Genomic DNA, 25,800 nt, shown 5'->3' with positions numbered 1-25,800 from the left:
ATACCTATGGTGATTTTTGGTAACAATCAAAGTAACAAATAAAACCAAAACCATCAAACAAAAAAGTTCAAGTGAAAACAATTAAAGTATTAATCAGCAGGCAATCTATAAGTAGTAAGTAACATTTTTAAAAGATATTTTTATATTTAATATCAGAATTATTGAGTATTAGCTTGTGTATTATATTAGGAATTCAAGTTACCCTCCAACTATATTGGTTAAATTTAAACGAAAATGAAACGATTCAACAAATAAATCAAAAATTTTAAATGAAGGTGTTTATACTATCTAGAAATAGTTATTATAACACCATCTATAAAGAGATATGTGATATATTTATAAAATAATTTCATTCAATACTATGATTATTGATTATTGATTAAGGTATTAATTATCTAGATATCTTTATTATAAAGTGGTAGCTGAAATATTTAAACGATCTTTTAATTTGATTATTAGTTATAAAAGTTAATCCAAGTATATCATAAATTAAATTCAGAAATTATTTTATTTTAATATATCAAATTTTATAATATATTACATTATCTTTAATCCATTTAAATAATGTAGCTAAATTTACTTCGGAAATAAATTAATTAAGAAATCTGGTTATCCAGATATGCCCTTGTATAAAAGAGGACTAGAATTTCAAATGAATTAACATAAAAGTTTTGAAATAATCGTTTTTATTATTTTTTCCCATCTAAATACTACAAATATTGACAGTTGATTTGACTGAATAATTTCAATTCTTTCAGAATTTCGAAGAGCACAAAGTAAAAGCCTTTACATTATCTATAATAATATGCATATTTAAATAAACTTTTTTATGTTTTCTTTAAACTAAATACTACAATTATTGGTTTTATTTGGTATTGTAAATGATTCTGTAAACAAGAACTTAGTTTACAGCACCAGTTTACCTATAAGTAAAATTACTAATCTGATTGCTCGAGACACAATTTATCAACAGGTTATTTGTTAAATGACAACAGTACATAATGCTTGATTGTATTGTATTTTCTTATAATGTGACTGTTTTATACAATGATCTTATGTATAGTATAAACAGTGTTTTAGAATAACATATATTAATGGTGAATAGTGTTTTAATACAGAGTGTAAGCAATGTGAGTGAATTTAATCAAAGTATTTCGTTATTATGACAATATTTATCGATTAATATAAACATATAAATTTTTCATTCAATTAATGCAGGAAGATTCACTTCATTCAAAAATGCATATATATCATCCTTGAAAATGGACAGTTTCAATTAAACATTTAATTTATCCATCAGTATTTCACACTGGATTGATGTTACAAAATTCACTTCATTAAAATGTAATAATGAATATCAACTCATCATTCCAGTATTTTAAAATTAACCTTCATAATAGTGTCTTAACTCCGACAGTGAACAGCTTCAATCGAAGTATTTTATCTGTATAGCACAACATTTAATTTATCGATTTTACATTACATATTGGAGTGATGTAAGAAGATTTACTTTATTAGGGATGTAATAAAATACTCTGATACTCCATTCCAATATTTTAAAACCATGTTTCATAATAAACTGTGTTATTTAAGGTTGATTGCATCAATTTTCTTTTCACACCACAATACACGGATAGTTTCAATTTACGTTGCAGAACAATAAAATGCTGATTGGCCTAACCTTTTTCTGTTGTTTGGGCACGATAGTACCCGCTTGAGGCACCCTGGAAATATTCAAAATGTGTTCCCCGGTCATCATGTAGGCTTCGAATTTGGGCGCGCCGCCCTTGGGGGTGGCCAGGTCGCCCTGAAGACGTTCGTGGTGTTCGACCAGGAGCGGTTCGTGTTCCGGCGGCAGACGTCCGTTGGTGGCGGCGTGTCGTCCATGGTGGGCCCGGTGTACGCCCGGCTCGGGGCGGGATCTGCCGCCCCCGGGTGGTGAACGGTCGCGGACGGCCGCGCCTCCGCCTCCCGCCGACTGCAAGTGCTTTCGAACGGTGGATTTAATCTTTGGATCTGTCAAACGAAGAACAAGAAAAATCAGCACGAGTTTACCAGTACCAAACTCTATTTCTACGGTTCGCCGTTATCACGGATCGTGTTTTTCTTCGATATAATTCTGACGAAAGCGTTGTGTCACAGATAACGGAGAGAAAACATTTAAAACAAATTGATTTGATTTATATTTCGGGAATATAAACATAATTTATTTCATAATATGTTTAATGACATAAAAATACATAATCATACAAATAAGCATAGAAACTGAAATATTAGGAGAATGAAAAAGTATTCCAGGTTTTTTGTTGTATCTTGTTGATGCATATTTAAATGACTGTTTAATTAACATCATTCGACTTAAATATTAATTTTCACATTTCACATAGTTCAAAAATAACAGAGAACTCACGTCACCAAGATGTTTAATGTATTGCCTATTGCAATTTATAAATTCGTTTTAAGATCTTCTTAAGACAATATTTTCCTTCTTGTTTTATTGTAGTTAAAAAAAGGAGATACAATGTTATCTGATAAGTTCGAACCTGTAAAGGAATCAGCCTATAAAAGTCAAACGTCTGCAACATTCTTCAAAATATTGTTTTTAGCGCTTTGCTTATTTTATTTATATGCATTAGATGTATTATTTTATTGAGATTAGAATTTTGTTATATGTCAAAGCCAAAATGAACTAACACTCACTGTCGAACATCAATTCAGATGACGTGAGTTCGCTGCTTTATTGAACGGACTATATATACTGATCAATTTATAACATGTGGTGGTGAAAAAATTGATTATAATCCAGAATGAAATATTATGATATATATGGACGATGACAAATTATCAATTTACAATTAATTATCTAGTCTATTGTACTAAAACTGATGCAGTTTTCTAAAATATACTGACAATGAGCCTTAGTCAATCCTAAAGAATATTTTGTTATTTCATGACATCGGGCATACCATGTCTCATGGTACATCACATGCCTTTAAGAGATTTAAAAAAATGAATGAGTTGGATAGAATTTTACCCCATCCACCATATAGTCCAGATACTTCCCCATTAACTTTAAGGAAGAAATATGCTGTTTCAAAGAAGATAATAATAAGAAGATTGAAATCTAACATTTTCCATTGTGGATTTTCACGACTTTGGAAATATCTTATTTCCAAATGAGATCAAATAAGTTATATTTGAAGAATTTTGTAATGTTTTATATGTTTGTAATGTTTTTAAGTGCTTGTATGTCTCCTGATCATTTAACATTTTAAAAAACCTTTATTAAGAAAAAAATGGTAAAATATGTATTAATCAACATATTATTACATCATATGCTATAATTACTTCCCATTTTTCTGATAACATGGCGATAGCGTATGGTTTAGTAGTCATGCAATCTATCAATTTTTGCACTTTTTCAGCGTTTTGAAACAGCCCTTGCGTCTGTTACTCGTTATTGCTGACCTGTTTTGCAATAATAAGTCGTTCAATTTGTTCAACTGACATGCGCAGATATCTGCAATAAAAGTTTGTTTCGGTTTTGGCAGCGCGTTATACACTACACTTGCTGATCCCACTATATGCACAGCAAAGATCATGAATATTCCATGGTATGATCCCCTGGACTTTTTAAGTTTGGAATTGTTGTAGTAGATCCACTCTTCATAGCCAGTCACAATACACCATCGAAAACTCTTCATTTTTTGATTGGCAAGTAACGAAACAGCGATGTTAAAATGGTTTGAAATGATATTGTCGGTCAATTCATTAGTCATTTCTTCCTCCTTTTGAATTTATCTCATCGTATGTAAATGTTTGAAATCAGCTACTAAGTTGTTTGAAAGTTCCTTAAAAGTTGGATTTTCGATCAATAAAACCGACAATAGGTACATGAAGAAGCAGCGTCACTACATATTTCTAAAAATATTTGATGGGACTCGATGAGCGGTGTGAGTCGATCTGAAGAAGTGGTAATCATAAGTCTAGTGAATATGGTGGGTGCCGCACAACTTCTCATTCGAACTGCGCGTGTGTATCCTTCACTCCTCTTGGAACGTATGGCGTAAATAAATACTTCACTCTAGACCTTGCCGATCTCACGTAGAGACTGAGATATGATGAGGTACGATAATTTAATAAATAATTTTCTAAAAGCGTTTGATGAGATTCGGCAGCAGATTTTTTCATATCAAAGAACAAAAGACACAAATGTCGATATTGATATTTTGAACGTCCGATATTAGCATAGTTTAGATTAAATGATTACATTAAGTCGAAAATTGTTATTTTATGTAGAGAAATGTAAAAAAACAATGAATTAAATAGTTGTTTACCTCGTATTTTCACCAGTAGATATCGCTGATCGAAATATATGCATTATGCACCAAATATATTAAACAAAGGATTACTTTTTCACCTACCTTACATCAATTTAATATATAAGAGGTGATTGAAAAAATAAGTTGTAATAAAAAAGTCTAAGTTGTAGTTACTATTAAAATCTGACATTTCATGTATTTTAAGGTACAAAGAAATACTTTTGTATGTATTGTTTTCACTAAATTACCTAAATTCAAAAAATATATTCAGTATTATAAAATAGTACTCAAAATATTACAGTAACTACTACTAAAAATTGAATATAAGCATTAAAATAATCTAGACAACTTCGAAGGAACATTCACCAAATCATCAAAATTATAAGGAAGAAAACTACATTATCTTAAGTATGCAAATGCCTAAGATTCGTCGATGTTTAAGGCATTTGCATAGACTTAAAATGTTCGATTTGTAAGCTGTTGATCAAAGCCGAAACGAATAAGAATAAGAAGCTACAAAATGTTGATGATGAATATTATTTCGGGGCTTACCGCGTTTAATTTTTAGTGTTACGGGATCGGATGACAATCGCAGACATTTTAGAACTGAAAAGGTAAAAAATGGGTGTTAGATTCGCCTGGCGTAAAGTCGAAGGTGATCTTAGTGGACCGATGATTCGGATCGTGTATGAGACAGATGAGCGTCGACTGAAATCCACACTTGATTTAAACGCCGATCGATAGGTTCCGGCGTTCAGTCACAGATGGCAACGTCGTGTAGCGGTGACAGTTCCCCCACGTTGGGTTTATAACAAGTTTCTTATCATTAATTATATTGCCTTGGTAATGTCGTTTAGTCTGAGGGTGGATTAACTTGAAATTTATTCGTATCACTGATTGCTTGATAGGATGTAAAATAATTCAGGTTTTTTCTCAGGCTTCAGAAAAAAAGCCATATATCGGGTGTTTCGGTAATTACTTTCGGGTTTGTGTAAGATATTTCCTTAGATATAAGTATGCATTGTTCTGATTTGATATATATAATATAATCTATTCAAAGTTATTTTGTATATACGTCATCTAAACTTGTGACGTCAAAACGTCGCAATGTTGATCAACTCTGAGTTTTAGTTCAGTTTGGCTTTGACATACAACAAAATTTTATTCTAAATAAAATAATTGAACAAAAATGTTATCAAATATAATTTATTTTAACATTATAGTACATCTAAGAACCACAGTTAATTATACAGCGACAATAGTTTATAGGTTAGAGTTATAACCTCTTATAGAATTTTGCATACGTCTGACAACCGGACAACCTTGACAGTTTACGTGTTCGAACTAATAACACTAATCATAATTGTCTGATTCTAAAACGAATTTTTAAAAAAACTTTGAATAGATTATCTGTCATTTTAATCTACCAACATTAGCATCACAACGTAAGTTATGTTCCGCTAAAATAACAGCGTAAAAGATTTATAATTTTTATTGTTAAAATATCGAATTATGGGTCTAAAAACCTACATTTGTGACATGCATCACTTTTCTTGTTTCATGAAAAAAAAAAAAGAAGCATCCGAAAGTCATCGTTTGCGCAAAAGCTCAAGCAATTCAAGACAGAAAACATCTTGGTAGACGGAAAATGTTTGAAGAGGCGAAATTGTAGGAGTTATTGGATGAAGATCCAATACAAACTCAAAAACAATTGACAGAAAAGTGGAATTTTAGGCTAATTCCAATTTGTGACCGATTACAAGCGATGGGAGAGATCCAAGAGATGAAAAAATGGATTGAATGGCCACGTGAATTGAATGATAAACAATTAGAAAAACAAAGAATCGTCAATGAAATGCTGTTTCAAAGGTATGCAAGGAAGTCGTTTCTGTATCGAATAGTGACGGGCGATATTTTTTTAGATTTGTCTAAAAAATCTCAAACTAAAAAATCATGGTTATAACCCTGTGAAACCGGTACATCGACAAGGCAAAATTGCCATCGTAAGACCATGCTCTGTATAGTTGAAACTGTTGAAACCTGAAGAAACAGTTAATACTAATCGCTAAATTTGAACTGTGGTTTGATCGAACGGTAACGCGTCTCATACAGCCAACAAAACTAGTCAAAGCGTTGAAACCACTTGGATGGGAAGTTTTATCGCAACCATCGTACTCTCCTGACCTAGCCCCATCCGCCTACTACCTTTTCACATCGATGAGTACGCGCTTTCTCGCGAGGAGCATTTGGCTTATCTCAAGGGAGAAACTGTTCTTTTCGAATGACATCCATACATTGGCTGAAAGATGTGCAAAATGTATAGAATCAAATGGCTGATACTTTGAATGAATACATATTAACTCTAACTATCCATTTTGTTTATTGTCTTTATTATTTTCTTTGTTGAAAAAACGCAAAGGAATCACCGACACACCTCTAACAAATAACAAATGGCGTTACTAGATTGTTTAATTAGTATTTGTAGCATCAACGTCCATAGTCTATTGAAAGTTTTTTCGTACATACGTCATAAATATGTTTAATGTATCGCCTGTCGTAATTTCTAAGTTCGTTTGAGAATCAGACAATATTTTCCTTCTCATTTTATTCTAATTAAAAAGAGACATAATGCTGTTTGATTAATTCAAAGGCGTCAACGAATGAGCCTCTCAAAGTTGTCTTGTTGTCAGACCTATGCAAAATTCTTGAAAGCAATAGTGATAAGAGGTTACAACTCTAACCTATAAACTATTATGGCTGTATTATTAACCGTAGTTTTTAGATGTACTATAATGTTAAAATAAATTATATATGGTAACATTTTTATTCAATTATTTTATTTATATTAGAATTTTGCTGTATGTCAAAGCCAAACCGAACTAAAACTCAGAGTTGATGTGGCAACATTGCGACGTTTTGACGTCACAAATTTAGATGACGTATGTACAAAATAATTTTTAATACACTATATGTAGGCTATTTTGAATATGATTAAAAGGATTTTATGGGTCATTTTATTATTATGGTTGAAACTTGCGGGAAAACCATACTTTTAAATCAAAACAAGGGGCTCAGGAGCGTTATGATGTCAATTCTTTCGATCTGAAGCGATTTCGTTTTGAAAAATTGGTCAAGAAAGCACTTTCGAAGGGTGCAGAAGGAATTTTGTTGTTGGTTTATCTCCAGATTTGTAAAACAATAAACTCAGATTAATATTGCAATATTTTGGAATAATTGAATACAAAAAGGGCTAAAAAAGTGAGTCAAAGTACGATTTGTTTCAATATCCATCTTATTTACACTCTCCTGACATTTGGCCCTTCTTACACCTTAAAAATCCATCATGGAAAACTATTTTCTTTAAATGAAAATGCAATAAGAGAGAAAAATTACATTGTAAAATAAAGTAGTTTTTATAAGGAAAAATCAGTTTTTACATTTCTGTTTTATGTCTGCGAATGAATACAGTTGATACGCAGTTAAAGCGGGCGATTGTTTTATCTTCTACATAATTTTATTTTAACTTCAAATCTTCAAACACACAAGAAAGTTGTATTTGTTTGAACTCCTGACTCTATCTTGTATTATTGAGCTACCATCATCTAGAGCTACCTAACCTTTTTAAGAATCGGACCAAAAATTATTGAATATCGAAAATTTATATTTTAATTACTTTTGATATTTTTCAACTAAGCAGGAATTTTAAAACTTATATACGCGAGGGCGTCTGTGGTTCACTAAGTTTACTTTGTGAACTTTATGAGATTTAAATACCTTACCCAATAGTTAGTCAATTTTTGTAATAAATAACAAAGAACAATTATCTCTGAAGATGCCACAATGGAATTCTTTCACAAAATATTCGAACTCCGATTATTACATGTATTGTATGTATTTTCACTTTTATGAAGCGAGAAAAAATAGTAGAAGAGCTTTAAAAGATCAATTTCTTAGCACCCGAAACAAACTGTTGCAAGAAAAATGATGGACGATTGATTTTCTGATATAAACTCTAACATAATCGGTAATATATAACCGATCAAAAGTTTGAAAACAATAAGGTAATTAAAAAAACTACAATAAAACACACTTCATACAACAACACGCTTAAACACACAATTACACTCTATTCTGAATCAAATATTAAATTAACATTTAATTAAAGTTAGTTAATATATTTAGTAAGAATATATTTTGGCCTTGTCAAAATAGAAACCATTATTTTCAATTACTTTGTCACAAATGTTACTCATTCTTTTCATTAACTTATTTGAATGTTTGTGCGTCAGTGTCTTTCATTCATTTTTTATTCCCACACTTGTGGTGATCTCGACAGGCATCGATTCTTCAGTTTTCTATCAAGTTCGTTCGATACTAGTTCGATTAGAGATATCTATCGATTGTGATGGGCGTGTCATTATTTACAAAATTTCTTGTGTTCGTTTTTTACTTTAGAAACCCCTGACATAATTTGTCAGAGAAAACTAGTCAAACAAAACTTCGGTAATTAGATTCACCTTTTCAGACAGCCTTTTGTAAATTAGTTTTCCATCAATTTTAAGCATTTGGCCGGTCTTATTGTTACCAAAACGTCCCCAAATCATCAACATTCCAGCACCAATATGATGTTATATATATATATATATATATATATAACTGTTGTATATATATATATATATATATATATATATATATATATATATATATATATATATATATATATATATATATACAACAGTGTGTATACTGCAAGCTTCTGTTCGTTTCTGCATTTTCGTCTTCAAGCACGTTCGTCTTTTGATCGACGCTCAAAAACACGTTTATTAGATTATTATATAAAATTTGCCCATTGCTTATGAGTATTGGTTCTCGTCTATAGTTTTTTTTGGCTGCTACGGACACTCTCACGCCAGGAGACAGTAAATGCCTCTTTACAGTAGTTGAAACTGGCTTTTTCTCGTGTTTGATTTAAAGTATTGGTAATTTGAAACATTTGATAACAGTAAGAAACTCAATTTCTTACTTTGTTGTAGATTTAGAATAGTTTTTTTGTTATAGTTTAATTTCCTTTCTCCGTTTCCAGCTAGGGTTAATCTAAACTGGACCTACTGCTTAACGTGGGTTCTGAATCACGGTCCTCAAGGCCAACACCGATTGGCGAGTGACCAATTTAGAGATCATTCCAGAAGACATCCGATATTACCCTGCCTGTTTACTGTGGTGACTGGGATTATTTTCCTTGTCGGATTTTACACTCTTCTCTTTGGACAATCATAATTTTAAAGAATCATAAATTTACGATCAGGCCTCCCTTGATTCTATATAAAAACACGCATGGGAAACGCAACACCAGAGTGAAAAATAAAACAAAATATATTTGAACTAATTAGTAATTTAGTATGAGAAATAACAGAGGATTTTTGTAAAAATAGTACTAATAGCTGAAAGTAAATTTCCCATATATGTTGAATGCTATCCGAAACATATGTTAATAACGGGAGATAAAGCTTATCGAAATATCAGTTATCAAACATAATTTTTAATAAATATTTATAACGGATTATAATAGTTGAAAAAGAAAACAAAAATAATCATGTTATTTCCAGTGATGATTATCATACAAAAACAGTTTTTGGAACTATATAAACATTTAAATCAGATTCTTCGGATTCGATAACATTTACCATTATTTTATATAAAACTAAGCCAACATGTTGCAATTGTAAATATATTTTTTTCGAAATTTCAAAGTATCATTTTGAACGCATTTCAAAACCCATTTTATGCGTCGCTTTCCATTCCCATAATCTCAAGTTTTTTCAACATTCCCTAGGATAAAAGGGCAAGCTGAACGATTTTTCTGGGATAATCATCCAGAGTTCTTTAAACCCGTCGGTTTAACACCTTACTCTGAGACAATATAGACCAAATTCCTTGGGAAAATAAAGTTCTCTTCTAGGGATAAATATTTTTTGTTTTCCAGAGAAATAACAAGCATTTACATAATATGAATATATCTGTTGAATGCGAAGAATTCCTTTATACTGGTCGAGTTGTTTAACTATTCAACGAATTAAAAGCCATTTAAGAAGTCTTTATTTGCCTGGAAAGGCCGCGTTATCCGTGATAATGTTACAAGTCACGAAACTATAGAAAAGCTGACTAATGGGAATGGAAAGTTATCGTACGATATGATTTCTTTCACTAATTTACATTAGTTAAATTATTCAAAAATCATTTATAACTCATATTCGTACCAAAATAGCATATTAAGCTATTTTTAAAACAATAAGACAAACGTAATGAAAGCACGAGATACGAAAATACAATACAGAAAAAAAACTATTTTATTCAGTTTGACATTACACCACAACTAAAAGGAAACATTGTATTGCATAGTCGATCTCATATTTCAACATTTTTTTGTTGTTATACTATCAATAGGATCATGGAAATATATTAACACAATATTGTTTTTCTGAACTAATTTGGATTTAATAAGAATTATTTAAAAAAATTCTACTTGGATATTGTAATGTTAACAACTAAATTAAAAAGATTATAATTACTGGTGCATATTAATTGAACCATATTCTTATAAACATTTCTATTAAATAAAAGCAAATGTCAATTTAAAGAAGGCTTTCGAAAAAACGTCAAAAAATAATATGCAACAATTGTCTAAATAGTCTATTTATCTAAACTGACTTCCGTTTGATGTAAAAATATTATAGTTGAATTGAAGGGAAATATTGTAAATAAAAATCAACCGTTGGTGTTCGAAATGTAGTAAAAAATGTTATTCTACAGTTTAAATGAAGTAAAAATATTCAGGCAAAAGTCTAAACTGGTTATGATTTATTTACAAGATGAACTTGTTTTTGGTGTAAAAAAGATCGTCAAAGTGTAATAAAGATCGCTAGAAATAGCTGAAAAAGTAACCACATGCGATTAGTAAATTAGTTTAAAAGGATAATTGTTTGTATTTAAAATAAAAGGGACTCCAATTGGTATATACAAGGAAGGCAATGTCAATGGAGTGACGTATTCATGTAGTAGAACTAGCTGAATATAAAAGAAGACAAACTGCTTTAAAATTATGGGGACATCCTCAATCCGTTGCAATGGGAAAAATAATTGCTGTTTTTTCTTAACATGACTCAATTTTTAAATTTCTTGATGATATATTTTATTTTCTTCTTCATTTTATTTATATTCTTTCATTTTCAAGAAATAGTGGCGGCATATAAAAGGAAAAATCAACAGGAATGCGAAAATTATAGAGGATGAGCGACGGTACCTCAGAGAAGACTACGCGAAGAGACAAGGAATATTGAAAACAGGAAATTATCAGTTGATAATAGCTGCAGAGTAAAACATGGATCTAACCTACATTAAGAAGATTAACCGCTATTCGGGTATGCAGGATTTTTATATATATATATATATATATATATATATATATATATATATATATATATATATTCTCTTTTTATGGTTAGATATTTACTCAACAGATCACGCAGTTATTTTATTTAATATTACAATAGGTAGACCAAGTAAAGGTGCCAAGTATGAAGAAAAATAGGAATAAAGAAACAATGATTGAAAATAAGAAGCGCTTCAGGTCCCGGGGTCCGCTCCATAGCCTAGGTGATTTGACAAATATTCTAATTAAACTAGAACAACAAAGAATTATTTTCCGCGCCGAGAATCGAACCCGCGACCCCCAATTAGGAGCTATACACTTTAACAATTCAACCATAGAAGCCATTGTTTACAATATTCCTACGACATCTTATATGCTATAGTTAGTGCTTAAAAAGCAAACTGAATGGCTTTTGCATTGAACAACTTCCGATTTTCCGTTATATCAACTCAGCAATAACTATCCGATTATTTTTAATAAAAAAATAATTTTGAAAATCGGTCCATAATTGACGGAGAAATCGGCGAACATACATTAAAGAATATATATATATATATATATATATATATATATATATATATATATATATATATATATATATATATATATACAGCCGAACATAGAACCTCCTCCTTTTTCGAAGTCGGTTAAAAATATGTATAAAGTAATAGAGCCATACTATTATGAACAAAACAGAACATTGAAGAAGATATAGTAGGAAAATAGATAACAGTAACAGATATAGTAGGAATATATAGTAAAAATAAAGCAGCAGGTAGTTAGTGGCAAGTCCTACACTAGCATTGAGAAGTAATTAAAATATGTTACAAATATAATTATCGAATGGATGATAGCAGTAAAAGTAAAAACTGGAAGACTAAAGTAGATATAGATGTGATGAACATGATTTGTTAGAAAGAGTAATGATAGAAGACAAGACACGAAAATAAGTGTACGACAACGGAGCATGGAGGAATTAATGTGTATTAAAAAATAAAAATAGACAGAGACTGATACACTCCACAGGATCTAGAAAGCATCTCTAGAACCGGTGATAAACCTTCATGGAATATTAACAAGCTTATTAGCAAAGATTGTAGGAATTGTAAAACTATTAGTAGAACTATGTATGCCAATGAAGAGAATTCATCTAGGAATCTATTGGTTCAATTAATAGGCGCCATACCTATTTCAAACAATTTCTTTTAAAAATTATTGTAACTGAACTAAATATTTAGTTCTCAATATTATATAGAAGAATCAACCAAATATATCAAAATTAATTCTGAAATACAAAATACCTTTTTACATTTCTCTGACCGAATTTATATTTGACAGAGCTCACACCATACACCTCGGTACAAATTATACTTAATATGATATAAATCTGTTATTATATAATACAAATATGTTATTTATGCAATGATATCAATGTTGCTCTCGCTACCCCCAACATGGTTACGATTAATTTAGTGTGGATTTCAATCTGACGTGACGTGAAGGATTTTATCGTATTAAACTAAGAAAGCCCACTAACAACACTCTTCAAACTCCCAATAGTTTATTAATAACAGCTATTAATCACGAAGAAAGCATAAAAATGAGCTGGATTTCGGCGAACTTTACTTACCTTCTCTGGTACTATACTTAATTACATCGATTTCGTTTACTTTTAGTATCACATCTCCCACTTCGACCTGGAAAAGAGAAAAAACGATTTAAATAACGTAATTTTATTCATTTTATTGTGGATAAAGTTGTGTATACGATATTAAAATGTTTTGATTTTTTAATTAATTATATCTTACATTAGATATGCTTAGTACAATCTTCATTTACACATTAATTTATTACTACTGGTCGGCTGTACTGCGTTAATACACAAGTAAGGTCAGTGCAGGATTAATACATCAGTATGTATTTACCAAATCAATATAAAACTAATCTATTTAAGCTAATGCCACAAAAGAGTTCAAAGAGCTAATAAATAAGGAACAAAATCAAGGAATTCAAAACTATTTAGAAAACTTAACGCCAGCTGATGCAACGGAATATTCTCTCTGGAAATTAACCAAAAAAAAAACCTCAACAACATACCTGGGCTGGGGAATGGGCGAGGAAATGATCTACTACATGTCAGGATAGTTATATTATATAACTGAAATCATATAATAATATTTATTGCCAACGGGCAGATTGTTGACGTTCTAGGAGATTAATAAAAAAATATATTTAAGCTAAAGTTAAAAATACACTTATACACTAAACAATTTAGTGTAGTTTGGTTCGCTTCTGATTTCCTGCGCGTTGTCCAGTAGCTGTATTGCTTCCACGTTGCTGTGATTTAATTGCACCCCATAGGTCCAAATAGGCTTTATGATTGACTGATAAACCAATGTCTTTGATTTTAGGTCAAGTTGAGAGTATCTTCCGACTAACCAGTACAGTTGCTTGACTTTGAGCCTAATCTGATCTGCTTTTTGTCGAACATGATGATTCCAACTCAACCTACCATCGAGATATATTCCGTATTAAGTATTTAGCTGATTGTGCTTGAGTAATCGGACATCAATGCTTTGAAATATATATTGTGTGTGCTTCTATATATTCCACTTTAAAAGGGCTTTTATTATATCGATAAACATTTGCATATATTATAATGAAAATATTTTCCATCATTTCCTGCAAATTATCTCTATCTTATGCAGGCAATATGATGACACCCTGTTAAAAGAACGATGTTGGTTTGATAGCGATACAATCATTTATTCATTTTCAAACTTCATCCATCACAACTGCTGCTCAACAACAGGTGGCTGAGCATTGTCACGCAACGGGATGACTCTGCATCTCTTACCCCCTATTTCTTTTTTGCACCAATACGTTGTTCAGTTTGTTCAATTGATGTCAGTAGACATTTGCAGTAACAGTTTCATTCGGCTTCAACAGCCTGTACTACACAACATTTATTTGATTTTACCTTGCTAAGTACAGCCTTGCTAAGACTTTTATAGCCGTGAATATTCAGCTTCGGCCTCGACATGGATGTCTTCCAATCATCACTTTTACTCTTGGTTTTGTCGTAGTAGATCACTTTTAATTATCAGTCACAACACGCTACAGAAAACTCCGTTTTTTGCCTGGTAAGCGATGTTGAAATAGTTCAAAATGGCTTTTTTAGTGAATTAGTATGGTGGCCATTTTCCCTCCCTGTCTTGCAGGCCTTTCTTTGTTATTGATATCAAAATCACCATTTATCAAAAATAAAATCGACAATTGATATAACTTTCTATATATTCTCTATATGTTTCTAAAAGTGTTTCATAGGTTTCAGCAACAGACAAATTAGATAACAAAAGTAATTAATGTAAAGAATGCAAATTTGAGCACTCCACTCTGCATTGTAGTGTTTTTTGAGATGTACAGTATGGAGCGTCATTTTGCACAAATGACGAATCGTTTGCATCCATACCTTGTAGTTTAGCTCAAAAACTGGATACCATACCAGGATAGCAATATTCCTTATTGCTAGCTGCTACTTTATCACATATTAATAAAGGTTTTAATATACTAGACAAATGATACGTCTATTGAAGCTATAAAAGAGCTATCTATTTTCAGATATCTCTAAGAATGGCAGTATTGATCAGTTATGGATGCGAGTCAGTGGTCATGATTACAATATCCATAGAAATAAATGATAGTCCGAAGAGGCAATACATGGAGAATACTACGGATTTTTATCTATATGAATAAATGATCTCAGAGCTTCCTTTTTTTGGTTTACTCATAGTAAAAATATTAATCGCATAATAAAAACACAAACATTTACTGATACCATAATTTCTTTGTAGAAATTACACAATCAAAAAATATTTGCAAAATATATTAACAGTAATACTTGTCATACACGCATATTAATAAAAAGTTATTAAAATAAAAAGTAGTTCTACATTCACTAAACTATAAAAATTACAAGGAAAAAGAACAGAACAATTGACACTATATTAACAGATCAATTGAAAAGTCCCCCGCTTGACACATAGATGGCGCTACTAGAACTAAATCAATATGTTTTTAGTTAGCCCTAACTATCAAAAGATGCGTGTATCCAAGTGTATCATCAAGTATTGGTATGCTAAGTTTAGACATGGTGAAATTAGCACCGAAGACGGTGAACACAGTGGACGCCCAAAAGAGGTTGTTACCGACGAAAACATTTAAAAAATCTATAAAATGATTTTGAGTGACCGTAAATTGAAACTGAATAAAATAGCAGACAGTCTAAAAGATATCAATTGAACGTGTACATCATACCATTCACGAATATTTGGGTATGAGAAAGCTTTCTGCAAAGTGGGTGCCGCGCGAGGCCACTTTTGATCAAAAACAACAAGTTGGTGATTCGGAGCAGTGTTTGAAGATGATCAAGCGTAATGAACCCGAGTTTTTTGCGTCGATATGTGACAATGGATGAAACACGGCTCCATCATTTTACTAAGAAGTCCAATCAACAGTCATCCGAGTAGACTGCGCACGATGAAACCGCTCCAAAGCGTGGGAAAACGCAACAGTCGGCTGGCAAGGTTATGGCGTCTGTATTTTGGGATGCACATGGAATAATTTTCATTAACTACCTTGAAAAAGGCAGCACCATCAACAGCGACTATTACATAGCGTTATTGGATCGTTTGAAGGACGAAATCGCCGAAAAACGGCAGCATTTGAACAAAAAGAAAGTGCTGCTTCACCAAGACAATGCACCGTGTCAAAGATACATGAATTGGTCTTCAAATTGCTTCCCCATCCACCGCATTCTCCAGATCTGGCCCCCAGCGACTATTTCCTGTTCTCAGATCTCAAAAGAATGCTCGCTGGGAGGAAATTTTCGTCGAATGAAGAGGTGATCGACGAAACTGATGCCTACTTTGAAGCAAAAGACAAATCGTACTACAAAAATGATATCGAAAAGTTGGAGGGTAGCTATAATCTGTGTATCACCCTTGAAGGGAATTATATTGAATAAAAAAAAAACTAATTTTGCAAAAAAAATGTTTTACTACAGTAGGCCGGGGACTTTTCAATTGACCTGATATATTCCCCAAAAAAGATACGCTGTGATTCATTTAAAAATATCTGCAGATGATACATTTAGGATAGATCAATAATAATATTACTTATTATATGACTTTAAGGGAATTAAATATTTAGCTAGATCTCGATTATTTTATTTGTTTTAGTTTTAAGGTCGATTTCTAGAAAAAACTGTATTCGATAATCTTATAATTGATCGATAAGTGACGTTAATAATTTATAACATCAAACTGTCAAATATAAAACGTATTTGATAATGAATTTTTTATTGCATGTCCATAAAAGATATTTCTCTAAGCTCCTCTTATCCTACGTTTTTCTTTCATACTAATGCGATAATTTTTTGATTTATAAGATTTGGCCTTAATATTTTTCATTAATTTTGGACAAAATATGGTGTTACATCAATAAAAGCTCATGAAATGAAAGATAATAAATGAATGAAACAGAATCAATATGTTTTTTGATTAAATGATTAAATATTAATCTTTTCTGAATTTTAACTATCTTTTATAATCATAAAATTGATATTATTAAGCTTATAAATTAATTTTAAAGGTTTTTAATTTCAAAATTTTTTGTGAGTAATCGGTACTAATTTTATTCAAAGTATCGTCAATTGATAGCTGCTACTTTTTTCCATCTTTCAGGTAATTTATGGATTCCATCTCGAAAGAACGATGTATCTTCGAGGCTATCCACGAATCAACCCATTTTTTGATATAAGTGAAGCGCTGCTCAGACAGGTCAACTCGATCAAATAAATTGTAATTAAATGCGCCTTATTCAAAGAAAGTAAATACTATTAATACAATTGTAGTAACAATGTCTAATTGACTATTTTTTCCCTAAAACTGTTGTTAATTTTTAATGTACAACTGATTTACAAATTATACATTGATGATTGATGATGCAATTTGCATTGATATGCAAATTAAAATGATCACTTATGCTGTTTATCAAACGTTCTATTAAGTTTTTCCCATAGTATGAGTAATTCGTTACTGATGGTAGCGGTTTGTCTTTTCTTCCATGTATATTATGTGTAAAAGATATCAACGGTTTCATTCGAAAATAATTATATTATTTATCACTTAGTTCATTGATATAATTAACACTGCAAATAAGGTATATGAATGGTTTAGAGCGTTCAAAGAAGGGCGAACATTGGTTGTTAATTTGCCCTATTGTTATTGACTTTTAACTATTAGGAAGGACGAGAATATCAAGAAAATCAAGCAGCTGATCTAAAAAAGATGATGAGTATAAAAAAGTTATATGAGTTTTAATCAAATTTTTAATCAATCCAAGAGGTATTTTTCACCATAGTATTATCGCAGGTAATAATACAGTTATTCCAGAGAAAAATCAATTTTGTTTATGCAAAAACTCAACAAATGTCCAATGCTCAACCAAGCATCGTACTTACTTTAAATAACCTTCTGGAATATTTTCCTTTTATCGAAGTTGAAACCACTATCTGGATGAATACGCGTTGTGTTGATTAATACCTCAGTTAGCCTTAAAAAAAAGTAAGGAAGATTAGACCAAGAGCTGGTATAGTTGTATTACACTTGAAGATGACAAAATGAATATTTTTCATAAACTTTTTGATACTAGAATTACTAAAATTGCTAAAAAAAATATTGACAGATGATGTCTTTTAAAAATAACGTGATATAAGGTGACCAATGAGAAATAGTGAGATTTTTTATACAGTTCTAATTGCCATAAAAACAATTTTCGAAAAACTTACCAACGATAACCCGACAATTATTTGATAAACGTAATGGTTTGCATTAAATGTGACGGTAATTATTACTGTTATCAATGCCGAATTGTTTGTATAACATCCGGCGATTTTTACAAAACGCAGTCGATGAGGAATTATTTTAAATCAGTGTCCAATCAAATCTAATGTATAATACGGTGTTCCAAACAAAAATATATATAATTAAATAATTAGCAGTGATCTAAAAGAATCTATAATAAAAAAGCGAATTCAGTATTTTATGCAGTGTTGTCAATTTTTATTTTATTTCCTAAAAATTGCTTTAAGAAGGTATTTATTGAGAAAAATTCATACAATATATATTTATCCAAACATTTTCCATTATTTTCTAAAACTTTTTCCCATCATTTTGGTAGCATGGCAACACCATGAAGAAAAAACTTATTCAGCCTTTCAAAATAGTGTTCTTCAAAATAAAAGAATTCCAGCTGGAAAAGAGCTTCTTAATTTTGTGTTTTTGACATAAAATTATATTATTATTTTTGGATTGTTTGAGCGCTGGGTACCGACTTCAAACTGATTTTTATTTAGTTATTACAACGATTATTACGTAAATATTTTATTTAAAACATTTTTTTGTGTTAAAAATCTAAGTTTGATTATTTTTTACATTTTAGTGAGTTCTTTATTTATTTTGTGAAGTCGGTTTTTTTTGTTAAAAATATTTTATTTTTCTCTTGTTAGTGTTAGGTATTTAGTCAATAAATTACGCAGTTATTTTATTTAATATTACAATGGGTAGGTCAAGTAGAGGTGCTGCCCGTATGAGGAAAAGTAAAAATAAACAATGATTGAAATTAAGGAGCGCTTCAGGCCTCCGGGTCCGCTACCTAGTTTAGGTGATTTGACAAATTATCAAACTAAACAACAAAAAGTTATATTCCTCGCCGAGAATCGAACCAGCGATCTCCGAGCTAAACGCTTTAACCATTACACTATAGCAGCAGTAGTGTACAATATTTCTGCAATTTTGTATATGCTATAATTTGTGCTTAAAATGCAAACTTAATGGCTTCTGCACTGAAGGACTTCCGATTATCCGTCCCATCAGCTCAGCAATAACATTATACACAAATATTTAATTATTATAGACAAAAAGTATGTGAAAACATACATGTCTTTGAAATTTGAGCTTTTCCCTCGATCCCCCCACCCCTGTCCCTCTATAGATCCTGAATTGGTGCTAATGGAACCACCACAGGAATGCGCTCTTTCGAGTAGAAAAAGAATTTTGAAAATCGGCCCTCAATTGACGGAGAAATCGGCAAACGTTACAGCCGAACATAGAACCTCCTCCTCTTTCGAACTCGGTTAAAAATGGACTTCGGCAGCACATTTTCTCAAATTAAACAACAAAAGCGATGAATGTTTCAAATGAAATTTTGAGCATTCTATGATTAGCCTCAGTAAACATTGAATAACTCAATAATACTAAATTAAAAAAAAAGCTCTGCCTAGTGGTTACCCGAGTTTGAATTAGGGACCTCTCGATCTGCAGTCGAATACTCTACCACTGAGCCTATATCTCCACAATAATACTAAAAGAAAAACTGCTATTCTACTCAGAGAAATGCCAAAAGCACCTTATTAATAGTTACATTATTTTACAATTGATATTTCGCAATCTTATTAACCAATACGGCTGATCAAGATACATGCAAGCACATAACATTTATCATATTTAAATCAACATGCCATCTCCTGTTCCAATTGGTTTTAAGTAGTATCACTAAATATAGTGTAACGAATAAAATGTTATGAAATTTTGACAGACATAATATATACCACAACTGGTACTTGAAAAATAGCAGGTGGATATTTTCTAAAAAAGGATTACCAGAGACTTTCGGTGTTAACTTTAAAGTAAAAAAATATAACTCTCATTACAGAATACCTCCTGACTTTATCTCATTAATTGACATTGCCAAATTAATTATATTTTCTATCAAACATCATTAAAACAAATATCAGTTTAAACTATATATTTTTAGAAAATACATTACAAGAATATAAACAGGGGTATTACAAAATACATACTGAAATGTAATAAATGATAATTATATTTAAAAAAAATTGAAATTAAATAGCAATATATAAAAATTTACATAATTACAATATTGCCAATTTTACTTTTTTTTAGCAGAAAATCTGTATAAAAATCTATTTTCAATAAAACAACCAAACAAAAAACAACAAAAACACGTTGCCAATATATTTCCAAGAAAAAATTAATGGAGATTTTCAATACAGGTTCAGATCTGAGTGTTTAAAAATAAGTTAAAATTAATTCATTTAAATTAAATTGGACAAGAAAAAATAGTGTTGCTTATATATTAATTACCATATAATAATTAATCATGATTTACAATGTTGTTAAAATTGCTGTGAATTCTGAATAAATTTTGGAAGATTTACAATCTCAATTGTTGCTATTTAGTCTTAGAAATAGATAAAATTACGAAGTGATTTTGTGTATCGATATTTTGCGAGTTGTTGTGATCTTTGTTAACGGTTAATCAACAAATGAGGTTCGAAACAAATTGGAACCTCCAGTAGATTAAAATTATCCTAGCAGAAAGAAAATTACACAAGTATAAAGGAAAAACTAAAGTGATTCAGCTCTAGTGACGTTCACCTACATGCTGTAAAATCTGCGGAGGCTTATTAGAAACATTTAACTATCGTCTTATCCCATCCAACATGTTACACTGGTTCCAATCAACGTAATATAATCTTCGAAACCTTTTCATTCACATGAAGATCATTATTAATATAAAATATTAAATGTTGCCAAATTGACTATTTCTCCCTAAAACCTAAAAAAAATTTAATCAGGATATCATCAGTTGCCTAACCTTGAGGTAATATAATTATTATAAAAAATACACTTTACAGGGGGAACACTAAGGACGGGAAATGATATTAATCCGAAAAGTGAGGCACCGACGAAGGTTAATAAGATCTCTGGCGGGGAATGAATGCCAGTCACAATATATATTTTTTCCACGCCCCAGGGACGGGGAATAAAGTTGCATCAGGGCCAGAAAGCCGGGTTCGGCTCCCCTCAAAATCGATACGGTCGTAAAAACCGTTACACCTCGTCTTGCGAAAGGGCTTCAGACATTCGTAACGTATCTACTGTCCTAATAAGGTCAGCTAAGGCCTCTTCTGACGGTTGTTGTTAATTTGAACTCGTACCCACACCGTATGGACAGCGGGCCAAAAGTCGTAGTTTCGAGGGTTTCTCGCTCTTCAATAATGCATATCGTCGTAATGTTATTTTCGCGGCGAAAGAAAATGGTAAAGACACGATACCAAGAAATTATTTTCACAAAAATTATATGGCTCGCGTTCAAACGAGAAATCCTTGAATATTAAACTGTAAACACCATAATATACTGCGTAATAAGTCAACACTAAAGTAAAAGCATCTTTCTAAAATGTTAACTCCTAAAAAGCAATATTTTTTTTGTATCAAATTTATTAGTAATAAAAATGGAAAACTAAGAAATAAAATTGGCTTTGAAATGTTGCCAATATAAATGTTTTTCAGAAATGCTCGACAAAAAAAGACATATTTTTTTGTACCTATATACAATATTGATATAAATCATTATATTCAAAGAATCTTCAGAAACTGATGTACACGAATAACCAACTGGTTATGATGTAATATCTAGAATAAAGACAAAAAATCAATTAAATTAATTTTTTTAATTGAAATGCAAAATAATGTTTTATTTTATATGAGGAAACCTTGAGCATTAAAGTCTAGACTATAAAATATTCAGAAATAAATTATAATTACATAACTGAGGCTATAAATTACTGTTAAAAAGTTTTAAAAAAATGATTTACAATGTTGCCAAATATGGGATTTTTTACTTGAGAACCTTATTAAACGTATAACCAACACTGATTTGAATCTTCGGATAATTTATTAACACATTCTTACTAGTTCTTACCATTGCCACTAACCTAGAACTTGTTTATATGTCTAATGTCCTAAAGTATGATTACCATGTTTAATATTTCACTCCAGGTATAAATGGTTTGGTTCTTTTTAGTTTGTCTTTTAACTTTAACGTTATTTTATTGTTTATTGCTGTATTTTGATCATGTTATTTTGTGAATATCATTATTTTTTCAATGAGAAAACAGTTTCTGTCAACATTGAATCGAGTATGGAGAAAATTTGTAGTGTAGAGTCTATTCTACTGTGTCAATAGTATTTTTAAAACTTGTAGATCGATCTGGCTACGTTCAATAATATAGCTGTGTAAACATTCTTCTCTTCGCAGGTTTTTTAATAATATTTCATTACATATATTTAATATAATATATACAATAATAATACAAGTTTACAAATTGGGATTAAATTTGGACCCGAGCAGATGAGAACGATTTCTAACATTTATAGATGCAACAAATAGTACAATATACATATGCTGATCTATCATCAGTGTCGAAGCCTGTTCCACGTACTGACAGTGTAAAAAATGCTTAAAACTATCATACGCAAAAATCAAATAAGGAATATTTGTCGAATCTGATATTCGAAAACTAATTTTAAACTAAGATTTTAAAATGTTTAAAGTCTGATGAAGCAACAGGATGGGTATCGTTTCAAAGTGTTCACAATTTTCCCCGTAACCACAAATCATTGGATTACAAGCACGTAATTGACAATTTGTTGCAAAATTACCACAAGATTAGAACTCGAATGTCTCTCAAGAAATGTGGGTAACACACAAACAGCAATGAGAGCGGACTGAGGTTTTTTTGAATAAGCCAAATTGACCAGCTAGAACCGATTGGTCTTTTGTTGATTTCGCTTCGGGTTCAGGATGATTGGATTTGGGGGGCAACAGAGACTCTGAGTTATGACTGGGATTGTTGTATTTTAATTATCTACCGCGGGAGATGAATGGGTAGGGTTTTGTGTTAGTTGGTTTTCATGCTGCAAGGTGCTAAGAGAGAAACATACTCACACTGAGCATGTTTGCGAAGCTTTTCACAAACGGGATGCCTGATTCGACGTGGGTATTCGCGTTTCTCACAAAATATGAGGAATTGAGTAACGCGCAGACTTTTTTGGATTGGAACACTTGGAGTAGTGCAAGTTGTCTCACGTACTTGTATCACACTTGCTTTCTGGAGGATAGGAAGTTTCTGGAGATAGGGTATATGATACGTATGATACACGACATAACCTTTGAAAATAGCGTGTTGGATTTGGGCTGACCATTGGAACCTGCAAACGAAATGACACCTTCTGGAGCCATAGGATAGCTCCCATCGTCGGGAATAGAATAGCCTGAGTTTGGCTCGGGTTAATATGTAGTCGCTTGAATTTAAACTATGCTATCGTCTGGATGAGTTGTGCCTGAAGTCTGTTTTAACGGCGGACTCAGGATTTTGGGACGCAGGCATGATAAGCGATTACTATTGGACCATAACGATTGAAAAAGATCACGAACAGCATAAAAGATTCAATTCAACTTGTGTTCATTTCTGATTTATACTTTTTAATTCAATAAATGTCCGTTAATGATCAAAAAATAGTAAAATAATGAATTGGATATAAAACTCAGTTCCCCAAATTATCTTATTAACAGCTTTTGGTTGCTCAGGTCCAAAACTGAGTACACGATGGTCACTATTTATATTTCCGGAATAGGAAAAAAACAAATAGTTAAGCTGCGAATATATTTTTATTGTTTTTCAAAGTATTCGCCACGATAATCGATAAACTTTTGCATGCGCTTAAACCAATTTTCAAAGCATTTATTCCATTCCGAATGAGGTATCTTCAAAACATGATTTTTGAACGCTTCAATAGCTTCTTCGGGCGATAAAAATCGTTGATCATGCAGTTTATTTTTCGCGGATGGGAACAAAAAGAAGCCATTGGGTGTCAAATCAGGGCTAAACGGCGGATGACCCATCAATTCGAGATGCACAAATAGTATCTTGCTTGAGAGCTCGCATTGTCATGATGAAGAACAATCCGGTGTCTCTTGTTTGTTTTCCTTATATCACCGAAGACTTCTGGCAAACAAATGGTTGTGTACCAATCAGAATTTACTATTCTACGATCCTCTAGAAGCACTGTTGCAATATAACCAGTTTTCCCGAAGAAACAGGCCACCATTTTCTTAGAAGTGCTTCGTGCGCAACAACTTTTGTTGGATTTGATTCATCTTGGAACACCCATACAGTCGACTACGGCTTACTTTCGGGCGCATACGAATATATCTATGATTCGTCACCTGTCATGATTTTATAAACGTCTTTCGAAGCACCTTAGCCTCTTTTTTTAGCGATTGTCAAATTGCGGGGATATAACGCGAACATAACTATCGCACAGCTAATTGTTCATGTGTTCAAAATCACATATATGCTGGTGGAACTAATGCATAAGGATGCCTCAATCTCACGATAGGTGACATGACGATCTTGCTTAATCATTTCGCACACAGCATAGATGTTTTCTGGCACAACAGCCGATTTTGGACGACCTCCACAAAACTCGTCAGACAGCGAACTACGATCACGATTGAATTCACGAAACCAGCGATATACGGTGGTTTTTGATGGAGCTTCATCGCCGAAAGTCAAATTAAGTTAATTGATGCACTCTTGTTGTGATAATCCACGTCGAAAATCGTAAAAAATCATCGTACGAAAATGTTCACGATTCAATTCCATTTTTTGCCGAGACGAAACTTTCAACTAAATATAAAATAAACAAATTGTGTCCGTGCGACAAAATGTTCGGAGTACGTATATTGTCAAAAACGTCAAACTTTACGATGGAACCGTCAGATGGACTCACATGACAACAGTGTTGCCAGTTCCCGAAATATAAATAGTGAGTAATTTGCATGTGATAAATTGTTGAGTGTTTGATCATATACATTGTATCCATTAGACATTCTTGCTTAAATTTATACAGCATGATATGGTTATAGCCCCTTGACTGTTATTAAAATACTTGAAAATTAATTGACTTTATATAAAGTAGCCTGAGGTCATTTTTCCACCAAATAATTTAAACATCCCTAAAAATGGCACTAACCAGGGATGAGTAATAGTTTAAACATGTTTTTATCACTGTGATTTTTTTTTAGTGTAACAGTTACTGTTAATATACCAATTAA

The 25,800-nt window shown here is 31.6% G+C and overlaps 1 protein-coding gene across 15 annotated transcripts in view; it reads right to left on the bottom strand.

The window, feature by feature from the left end:
- The window catches only part of Efa6 (Exchange factor for Arf 6), a 112,459-nt gene that overhangs the window by 15,280 nt on the left and 71,379 nt on the right, over window positions 1-25,800 (bottom strand). For 9 of the 15 annotated variants that reach the window (XM_076394943.1, XM_076394982.1, XM_076394959.1 and 6 more), the window contains 3 exons: window positions 13,382-13,448; window positions 4,875-4,928; window positions 1,682-2,016 (listed from right to left, as the gene is read on the bottom strand). In XM_076394943.1, coding sequence (XP_076251058.1) covers window positions 1,682-2,016; window positions 4,875-4,928; window positions 13,382-13,448 — 456 coding nt within the window. Of the gene's footprint in view, window positions 1-1,681; window positions 2,017-4,874; window positions 4,929-13,381; window positions 13,449-18,274; window positions 18,368-25,800 lie in introns of those variants that run through there. The other 6 variants (XM_076394999.1, XM_076394972.1, XM_076395032.1 and 3 more) reach the window with 2 other exon arrangements.

Source organism: Rhynchophorus ferrugineus, unplaced genomic scaffold (genome assembly GCF_030347505.1).
Source record: "Rhynchophorus ferrugineus isolate W39M unplaced genomic scaffold, kcgeb_rfMv2 rfM1, whole genome shotgun sequence".
NCBI lineage: Eukaryota > Metazoa > Arthropoda > Insecta > Coleoptera > Curculionidae > Rhynchophorus > Rhynchophorus ferrugineus.
The sequence above is the reverse complement of the archived record's forward strand: the minus strand, read 5'-3'. Positions and strand labels throughout refer to the sequence as shown.